At 34.7% G+C, this 10,635-nt stretch overlaps 1 protein-coding gene across 1 annotated transcript; it reads left to right on the top strand.

Annotated features, from left to right (window-relative positions):
* The first annotated feature begins 1,582 nt into the window (after positions 1 to 1,582).
* Positions 1,583 to 9,622, top strand: LOC140758678 (protein ACCELERATED CELL DEATH 6-like). The gene is made up of 3 exons (XM_073094921.1): positions 1,583 to 2,551; positions 7,944 to 8,476; positions 8,927 to 9,622. Exons 1-3 carry the CDS (start codon positions 1,819 to 1,821, stop codon positions 9,620 to 9,622), a joined length of 1,962 nt encoding a protein of 653 aa, XP_072951022.1. The 5' UTR covers positions 1,583 to 1,818.
* The last annotated feature ends 1,013 nt before the right edge of the window (positions 9,623 to 10,635 follow it).

Raw genomic sequence — 10,635 nt, 5'->3', positions numbered from 1 at the left:
TTCGAATACACTCTGCAGCTGTTCATACCATGTTCGCACATAAAAAGAGCTTGTTTTGGCCGTTCGACCGCACCCTACAGGTGTTCACACATACAGCGGTAGCGTTCACATATACAGATATTTATATTTGGCTGTTCACAGTGCATTCACACTTTAAGTCACCATGTTCGAAGACACTCATGCCACATTTGAACGTACCCATATAATTTACAATTTTTAGAGTTATGTGAGACCTAATTTGACTTTATCTCTAAGAGGTATTTATCTTATCTCTAAAAGAACTCGTGAAGAACCTTTGAATAGATATTTATTTTATCTTTAAGAGATATTTATTTTATCTCTAAGAGATATTTATCTTATATCTAAGAATATAAAATAGTTTAATCTAACCTTAGGATTGAGGACTGTCAAATATTAATTTGGAGATCATCTTTTAGAGACATTAGAAATCGCCTCTATATTTTTGACGAAACGTGCTAAATCGTTCTTATCTTGCATCTATATTAGATCTTAAAAAGAACTACATTTCGATGGTCAATAAGATGGAAGGATCAACCTTGAGCATCATTGAGGTTTGGAAACCTATCACGGAAATTAGTATGTTGCGGGGTTTAGTGAGCAAGATTGATATAGATTGAGTCGTGGAAATTGACGACGGAAATCAGTGTGTTGCGGGGTTTAGTGAGTAAGATTGATATAGATTGAGTCGTGGGAATTGACGGGTGATTTGTAAGCTTCTTGTTAACTGCTACAAGTTTTAGTGATCGGTTTCGATCCATAATTTTTTACTCAGTTTTGGATTTTTTACATAAATTTTTGTGGTTTGCGATCATTTTTTCATATTTTATTTTCCGCATATTATTATTAATAGCATGTGATAGATTTTATCTACTAGGGTGTTTCTTACGTTTTTCATTGGTATAATCACGTAAGTTTCAAATATTTTTTCAGAGGAGATTTTAAAACAATAGTAATGCAAATAGGAAAAGTTGGACTTAAACAAATTTAAGGGTGAATCTAAACCTATCAAAGTTTGAGGATTGCAAACGGATTGGAAGACAGTTTGAGGATCTATCCAATAATAATAAGTCCATTTGTTATATATTTGCTGATAAATGAATACCGAAATACATTTTCTAATTAGTATCTAACAGTGGAATGTGGATTATGAAAGATGAAAGAGTTAAATGAATTGTAACTATACAAGATTTAGGGATTTTGATGATCTATCGAATGCTAATCAATTTAAGTCATATTAATAGATAAACACATATTTGAATCCATATTTGTATACGTAAATATCCAAATCTATATTCAAATCCTTATCCAAGTAGTATTTATATAAATTTGGATCACAACATTTTTCAGAATTTCTGTTCGTATTCAAATCTGAATCCTAGGATAAGAAATTGACCAGCCATATCATATGCTTTTCAATCTGCAGGTTGGATCGGATATTATCCAACATGCCCAAAGGCCTACGTGTTGTTTTTCTTTTCACAAATAGAAGGTTGAAACAAGCTGCTTATATATATATATATATATATATATATATATATATTATACACTGAATAAAGCAACTTCCATTAAAGCATTTTAAATTTAGCCGTGCAATTTCGTGGCCACGAGGCCCAGCCTATCCCATGCACTGATTTGACTTTTCCACGTCTTGCTGGCAAAAGTTTCTTATAAGTGTATAATACATACATACATACATATATATATATATATATATATATATATATATGTTCTCTTGATGTATAGCTGCATACCGATTGTTTCTTCTCTTGCTGCTTTGGCCTTATCAAAAGGAGTGACATGAATCCTCAAACTCAAGTAGATCCAATCGGTCATACACGAATCCCCATCGATCTTGAGTTGCTCAAAGCAGCAAGAATAGGGGATCAGAATCTCTTATTACAGCCGCCATCTGTAGAAAGAACTGAAACAGCCATTGAAGTTCCTAGAAGGGATGTCAACCTCCTCGGCGTTACCGTAGGGGGCAACACAGCTCTCCATATCGCCTCAACCCATGGACACTTGAAGCTTGCCAAATTGATCTGCCAAAGAGAAAGCTCCCTCCTGGAGGCTCGCAATGTGATGCTCGAGACGCCGCTGCACTGTGCAGCAAGGGCTGGGAATGATAAAATAGTTTCCTCCATCATCTCTTTCACCAGGGATTCCAATGGAATTGGAGTAGAGACGATGCTGAGAGCAAGGAATCGTGCCGGGGAAACTGCATTACATGAGGCAGCCCGAAATGGCCATGTACAAGTTGCAGTGGAGTTAATGTCAGCTGATCCCGGACTGGCGAATATGGTGGACGAACAAGGTATATCTCCGCTTTATCTGGCTGCCACAGCAGGATCGGTTGCTCTTCTCTGCGCCATACTTCCATCATCTTCTACAACTACAACAGCATCATTCCCGGTATCTTGTGCCGGACCAAATGGACAAACGGCTTTGCATGCTGCTGCCTTCTTCTTCCTAAATTTAGGTAATGGACATCTCATCTCTCAATTCAGTTTTAAAAAACCTGCAGCAGCATCTCGTGGCTAACAGAAATTCAAGAAATGCAATTGCTATGCAACAGACTAAAGACAACTATGAAATAGAAATTTTCTTTTGACAAGCAAGCCGTGACCCTTATTTTATTAAAACTTAATTAGTAGCACAACCTTCCACCAAGATTCCCCACAAAAGAAACCACAAAATCGGTCACAGTTTTTGACCTTAAAAGACCTCTCTAATGACAATAACAACCAGAGCAAACCATAACCAAGATAACCACACTACCTATATATCCAAACAAACCTACCGAAAATCCGACAGATTATCACAACTACAAATCCAAAACATCACAGAATATCTCAGAACATCAGACAGAAGGAACATATATGGATCGAAAGACAATTCAGCAAGCATGCCTACCCAGTCCCTGAGCAGCATCTTTAGTTTATCTCTAGATCAACCATATTGTCCATCGTGTAGCCTTGCGTCAGCCGACAAGCCAGTTTCGCTGCCTCCTCCCTTCGAATCCCTCTGCCCAGTAAAAAACACAAGGTCATCTTATGAGATAAAACTTTGCATGATTTGACACAGTTATTAAAGATTCTATTATTCCCAATCAAAGAGCCCACATCATTACATTCAACCAAATAAACCATCACCTTTTCTTTTCTTTACCCAGCTGCAAATTGTCCATTCAAAACCAATCTTTTACATGCATGATAGTGCTTTCCTCCATATTTACAATGCAAGAACAAGTGGTCCACAGTCTCATCTATCCTACAGAAAACACAAGTAGAGTTTTCGGTCTACCCTTTCTTAAGCAAATTATCTCTAATTAACACTCTGTTACCACAAACTAACCACAAAAAGCTCTAACTTTCAAGGGAATATTCAACTTCTAGATTTTTGGCAAGCTTTTAGATGAAATACCCACATAATTTAAGAACCTATAGATTGACTTAATAGTGAAGATGTCGTTGTTCTCAAATCTCCGTCTAACTCTGTCTTCACTCTTTTTACTATGACTGTAGTGAGCAGTCACCAAGTTAATCTATCTCGATCTCTGCTGCCACTTCAATTATTCGTATTCGTACCGGCTGCTACAACTGTATAACGACTTCTTCCCTACTTAGAATTTCCTTTTTATTCAACTTTCTCTCCTCCTCCAACACATCAATCAGATTTATAGTCTAAATCAACCAGATTTTCTTTTTGATACCGATCCATCTTTTTTAAATTCCTACTCCACCCTTTCAAACTCAGCAAAACCTTTTAATTTTTTCAGTCCAAATATCCATAATAGATACCCCCATTGTCTCACGAGACCATCATTTATTCACTTCAGAATCAATTCTTTTTTTTTTTTTTTTCAACTATTCCCATACGTCTGATATTTGGAAACAGACCCCTCATAGTTTACTAGACTAAGCTCCCTCTCCCTCTCTAGTTCATCCAAGAGAATCTATATATTTCTTTGCTCTTTCCCCCTCAATGCTGTTAATATTTTTAAATTTTCTTTTTTCTCATCTTAGATAAAACCCAGATTAATACCACAAGTATGAGCAATAGATAATTACTCATCATCAGAAAATTTTGAAAAATACAAACATTGTAAAAAAATATCTTCACCTGCTTGTGTCCTTTTCCTCCCAGCTCTTTCTAGGGATTTAGCTCTTCCAACATCCTCCAACTACTGTTGGATAGTCCTATCCTCCTTACTTGATGATATCTCTGATGCTTCTCTGTATTGGTAGCTGTGGTGACTTAGTGGGACTTTTTCCTGACATATTTCATAATCTTTGGACATCTTATAGATTCCTTCAGAGTACACAGCCAGCTACCAGTCTTCATGTTTCACTTCCTCCGTATCCATCTTTTGCATCTCCATCTCTTCCATTTCTCCTTCCATAGCCTTCCTATATCTATCATTTTGGCCTAGGTTTCCTTTTCAATTAGAATTTTTTTCTACATCCATAACTTTTCCACTTAACTCCAATTTTTTGGAGCTCCTTATATGAAAAAAACTGAAACTTACGTGAATACTTAGATTATACTATGATATTTATTAAAAAACTTAAATGTCCTATGAGATAGATCTATCACAAACTATCTATAATAATATGTGAAAAATAATGCGTATAAAAAATGATCTCAAACACAAAGGTTTTTATATGGAAAAAACCCCAAACCTAAGTAAAAAATCACAGATCTAAACTTTGATCGAAATCAATCACCAAAACCTATAGTAATTAACAAGAAGCCTACAGATCCCACCAACCTTGCTCAATTGACCCTGTGATGTACTACTTCTGGTGATAGATTTTCAAACCTTAGTAACCCCCTCAAGGTTGATCCTTCCGTCTTAGTGATCTTCGAGACTTAGTTTTTTTAAATCTGATGTAGATGTATTGAGATGAGAATAATTTAGCATATTTCGTCTAAAGTAGAAAAGTGTTCCCTAATCTAATACTTGATGACAATTCTCCCATGGTTAGATTAAAATTATTTATATACTTCTTAGAGATAAGATAAATATCTCTTAGAGATAAAATAAATATCTCTTAGAGATAAGATAAATCTCTTTAAATATTCTCCACGGATTTTCTTAGAGATAAGATAAATACCTCTTTGAGATAATGCCAAATCTAAGTCAAATCACATTTCACATAACTCTAGAAATTGTAAATTATGTGGGTGTGTTTGAATGGTGATTTGAAGTGTGAATGCGCTACGAACGGCCAAATATGAACCTCTATATGTGTGAACACCACTACTATATGTGTGAACGCCTGTAGGGTATTTTCGATCAACCAAAACAAGCTCTATGTATGTGTGAACGTGATGTGAATAGCTATAGGGTGCATTCGAAAGGGCCTAGAGTGCGTTCGAACGCCTTATTCAAATGACAGACTAAATAATTGAATGCAGAGTGCCTATTCTTATAACTTTAGGTAAAATTTCATACTTCTTCAACCATCATAACACCATTTAAGCACTTAAATAACGATTTTAAAATTATTTCGAATACTTTAATTTTAAAATTAATTTTGCACTTCAATATTTTTTATTAAATATCTCATATCTTGTGCATAGCTCATACATAAAATCTAAGCATATTACATAATATAAATTATATTTTGAAATATAATTTGCCAATTACACGAGCCTAACATTATATCTTCTACTTGAGGCACAGTTTCTGGTGAATTAAATGAAAATTCCTGCTCCATATTCCTTTTGCCTTTAATATCCAGCTTACAGTCCACCTTCTGATATTCTCCTTTGCCTGATCCTCCTCTTTCTGATGTATTTTTGCCTTCATTGAGCCCTTCTCGCAAACACCTTTCATGGGAGTCTCAGAAAGTCTAGCTTCCCTTTGACCCATCTTTGGGAAGACCTTATCCCAGCTTCCCCATCCTAAATTGTTACTTTGATCAGAGCCCAATCCAGTAGTAATCAAGGATGGGGAAGCTGCTCTGAATTATTACTATAAAATAGAAATTCTTACTATAATCAGATGTTCACATATACACCTCCTGCTCTGAATTAGAGGGTACATATATGATAGTCTTTCTCCACCACAGTTATGTTCTTCTAGATTTTTCGATGATGTAATCTAAAAGCAAGACCAGCTCAATTCCTCTCGAGGAAGGCATGACCTTCGAGAGGATCACTCGAGATCAACTGGTTTGACATTTGAATTTTATGAATAATTTGTCACGCTTCGTTATCTCATGTGCTTGATATGTTGCAATATAAAGGATGCTTATCATCTATGCTATCCTTTGTGTTTCATAAGTAGAAAGATGATTTTGTTAGGTTTTTTAATTGTTGGCAATTGTGTATAAAATATTCTAAGTGTACTAGAGCCATTGATTGATTTTCCACACTTTTATCCATTGCAATTCTATTAGATTATTTTATGGATGATTAAGAATCAGTTCCGCTACCCTCCATCTTATTGGAATTAGCACGATAGAAGGCACACAAAAATTAGTACGCCATTGTTCCTTAAATCAACTATGTTCCTCTACAATATACTGAAGAGCAAGATGTTTAATTCTATATATATGTGGACTACATAGTTAAGTAGTTTTATGTTCTATAAGTAACCTAGCATCAAATGGATAATCTGAATATGCATACACATTTACACATACATACATAATAGTTGGAAGCTTGGAGTTACTATTAGGGGTGTAATCTTATTAAGAACTAACCGATTCGAACATAAGAAAGTGGTAGCCTCACGAGATAGAATTCTAATGGCGAACGACCAAGGGTGGTGGTGGACGGCTGTATGGTAGGGTGGAGGTGATGGTGGCTATAGAGTTAGAATTATAGTTTCTAACTTATATCTACTCTTAGGAAAATAAACGACTATGATTATTTTACTCTCACTCCTAAGATAAACTAAATACTAAAATAATTTCTTAATGCTTGGACGCTTTGATGATTAAAACCCAGCCCCTCTATATATAGAGGTGGGATACAATGAGTCATACTCGAACTTAGCCCTAAAAGCTTATACGACTCGAATTAGGACTTGCCTTAGAGATTTATATGACTTAATTAAAAATGTCTTAGTGGCTTACATGATTTAATTAAAATTGTCTTACTAACTTACATAACTTAACTAGACTTGCCTTAAGGGCTTACATAAACATGAATCAATTAAAAGATAAATAGACTCAATTCATCGAGCCCAATGTTCTCGTGATGTGATCCGAACTAATCTGTTTCGCATCAAATTGATTAAGCTTGAATTGAAATTAATTTTGAGGTTTTATTTATGATTAAGCTTGAATTAAAATTATTTCAATTCGAGCTAATTTTGAGCTCGAGCTGAAACGAGCCAATCAATAAACAATTTTAAGCCTTAATCAATTTAAGCCAAATTTCAAACCTCATCAAACTTAAATTAAATTAAGCTTAATTTAAACTTGAATTAAGCTTCAAATTCGGCCTAATTTTAAAATATAAATTAATAGAATTAAATTTAGAACTAAATTTTATAAGATTAGAGTACATAATAATTCCCTTAAGTAAATCTTAGAATATAATAGAATTATAGTATAATATAAAAAATATTACTTATATTATATATATTTATATCTATCTATATTATAATTATTTTGAACCTCATTGAGCTTTATCGAGCTTATTTGATCAGCCAGCTCATTATTAAGCTCGTCTTGAAATTATTTTTGAGCTTATTTTGAATATTAAGCTCGGTTTAACTTATTTTTGAGCCGAGTTTAATTGCAGCCTAGTTACTATTCACTTGGCAAAGGTAGGATACTTTAAATCAACTAAGAGAGTGAAAAAGAAGGTGGTTCTGATAGGAGGCTCTAAGCACTCTTGAATATGTACTTAAATTATATTTAATAGTCTTCATTCTCTGATAGCATATATGTAAACTTAAACAACAGAAATCGCCAAAGAACTTCTGAAGTGGAACAAAATGCTTGCCAAAAGTGCTGATAAATCAGGGAGCACTCCTCTTCACTATGCAGCGTCGGTTGGAAATGAAAAAATGGTTAAACTATTATTAGAACATGACAGTTCTCTGGCATACATCTCAGACTCAAGTGGCTTATTTCCTGTGCATGTCACTGCTACCATGGGTAGAGTTGGCGTAATTGGTGTGTTCATCAAACATTGTCCAGATTCGGATGAGTTACTCGATAACAAAGGACGGAATTTGCTTCATAATGCTGTTGAACACAAAAGGATAGCAATAGTCCAGTATGTGTGCAAAAGGTCAGACCTTGTGAAACTGATGAATGCTAAGGATTATGAAGGGAACACACCTCTACATCTAGCAGTAAGAAGCGGAGAACAAGAGATTGTAAGTCTACTGATGCGGAACAAGAGAGTAGATTCAAGTACCATGAACAAGGATGGCCTAACACCTCTAGATCTTTCCGTTGTTGGGGTTGACCGTGGTCTCACTTATGTTATGGTAAGCCTCCTTCGGTACTACTCATTCATTAATTTCAATCTCTTAATATATGTTATGTTCATCACCTAGAGATTCATCTGTAGCAACACACTTCGAAGTTGGGTGAAAGATGCTAATAGAAGTACTACTAATTCTTTTTGGTCGTAGGATATACTAAAACATATATACAAAATTGATATATAGTAAATGTAGCACCTAAAGGCTCTCTTTTTATAAATTTCCACAAAATAGCATGTGGCACTAAGTACTTACGACTCCGGTGGCAACAGCAACATTGAGTTAAGAACCCCGGTTATATGCAATTAAAGTTACAGAGGACTAAATGCCAATATAAATTCCCGACACATTTTCAGAAACCAATGGCTATAGGTAAGCTCTATGAGATTACCAAATAATTGTCCTAATTTTCTTCAGCTTTTAATATCTTACTCTCTCTTTTCTTTCTCCTAGAATCCATCAGATTGGATTCTAATGTGCTTGCAATGGGCTGGAGCTCGTTTTAGTCCTCATCGGGCAGACCACTTTGTACGCGACAATATCGTCCCAGAGGATTTAGAGAAGGAATCACAGAAACATGCGTCCTTGACTCGAAGCCTAGCAATCTCCTCAGTAGTTATTGCTACTGTGGCATTTGCGGCAGCTTTCACCTTACCTGGGGGTTACAGAGCTGATGGCACACCAACTCTTGTAAGGAGATACACCTTCAAGGCGTTTGTTATTGCAGACACCTTTGCGTTTATTTTCTCCGTATTATCCACATATTTTAGCACTTTTGGTGGGGCCGAGTTGATGTCTCTCAAGCTACGCCGCTACTATGTTGCTTCTTCTACTGGTTTGTTAGCGATGGCAGGTAGAAGTTTGGTGGCAGCATTTGCATTAGCTATATATCTGGTGCTCGCTCCGGTTAGCAATTCCTTTGGCATTGTTGTCTGTGTGATCGCTTCTACCTCAGAACTTTTGCTCGACGCTCCTCATTTGATCCCCCTATATAAACTTGCAATAACAATGAAGGGCAGAGTAGGATGGACAGGATTGTTCGAATCCCATGCGCTTCGGTTTGTCTTGTATTTGTTGAAGTCCCACATCCTAGAAATTTTAGGTGCTTCATTGATTTATATCTTCATTTTTCTGTTAGCGTTACTTTAGTTTAAAATTAACTTTATGCAACTATATATACATAGTTGTTTAAGAAGACAGATGAACTCTTGAAATGGCTTGTAATATGACTATTTCTTCTTCTTTTTTATATGGCATTTTCTTACAATTTGCATGTACTTGTCATATTACAAGCCAGAAAAGTATCCACTTGACAAAAAAAGGGAAACCAACACATCCAACTTATATAATTAAATCAAGGAAAATTCACATATATTACCCATCTTTTAATAAAATTATGATTTACATCTTATATTTTAGTTAATATGTGTAGAAAATGCTCGGAGTTATATTAGTTAATTAAAATTAATCAAATCTCTGAGTTAAATTAAGTAAACTAAAAAAATTATGAAAATATTTTCAACCAAGTTATACTAAGGATATTTTAGTTATTTTAAAAATAAAGATATTTTAATTATTTTAAAACTTAAATATTTTTACTTAATAGAATATTCTGACAGTTCAAATATAAAACATGGTGTTTAAATGATATTTAATTCACTACAAATCTAATAAAAATATTAAATAATTACTATTTTTAAAATGCTAAATTAATTAGTGTTTTTAAAAATACTAATGAATTTAACATTTTTATTGTCGAACAATTTTTTTTTAACTGCTGATAGATTAAGTTAAATAAATTAATATATATAAAATGCTAATTAGTTTAGTATTTTAGGATCAGACAAAAACGCTGAGCTAATTAGTGTTTCTATTTAGAGATAAAATATAGTATTTTTATTATGACTTTAGTAAATTACACCGATTTAGTAGGGTTTATGTTACGAACCGGCCTAATCCGATCTGCAATGGTTCCAAAACTTAGATCATAGCTTGATAGCCCTTCAATAGCTAGATGGATGCTAGGATTGGTCCTTGGTATGAAGGGGAAGAAGTTGTTGTGGAAGAGGGAGATTAGAGGTTGGAAGAGGCCGATCAAAGACTTGGGCGGTGAGAGAGGGCGCCAATGGCTAGAGTCAAGAGAAAAGAAGATGAGGCTAGGA

Source organism: Typha angustifolia, chromosome 4 (genome assembly GCF_048772165.1).
Source record: "Typha angustifolia cultivar Huaian chromosome 4, ASM4877216v1, whole genome shotgun sequence".
In the NCBI taxonomy this organism is placed as follows: domain Eukaryota; kingdom Viridiplantae; phylum Streptophyta; class Magnoliopsida; order Poales; family Typhaceae; genus Typha; species Typha angustifolia.
Note: the sequence above shows the minus strand (reverse complement) of the source record. Positions and strands in the feature narration are given on the sequence as shown.

What these genes read in the sequence shown, in the direction of transcription:
- LOC140758678 (XM_073094921.1), top strand. Translation starts at nt 1,819, where the DNA reads ATGAATCCTCAAACTCAAGTAGATCCAATCGGTCATACACGAATCCCC. An exon ending in AAAACCTGCAGCAGCATCTC is followed by an intron (nt 2,552 to 7,943) that starts GTGGCTAACAGA and finishes CTTAAACAACAG; the next exon opens with AAATCGCCAAAGAACTTCTG. An exon ending in GTGGTCTCACTTATGTTATG is followed by an intron (nt 8,477 to 8,926) that starts GTAAGCCTCCTT and finishes TCTTTCTCCTAG; the next exon opens with AATCCATCAGATTGGATTCT.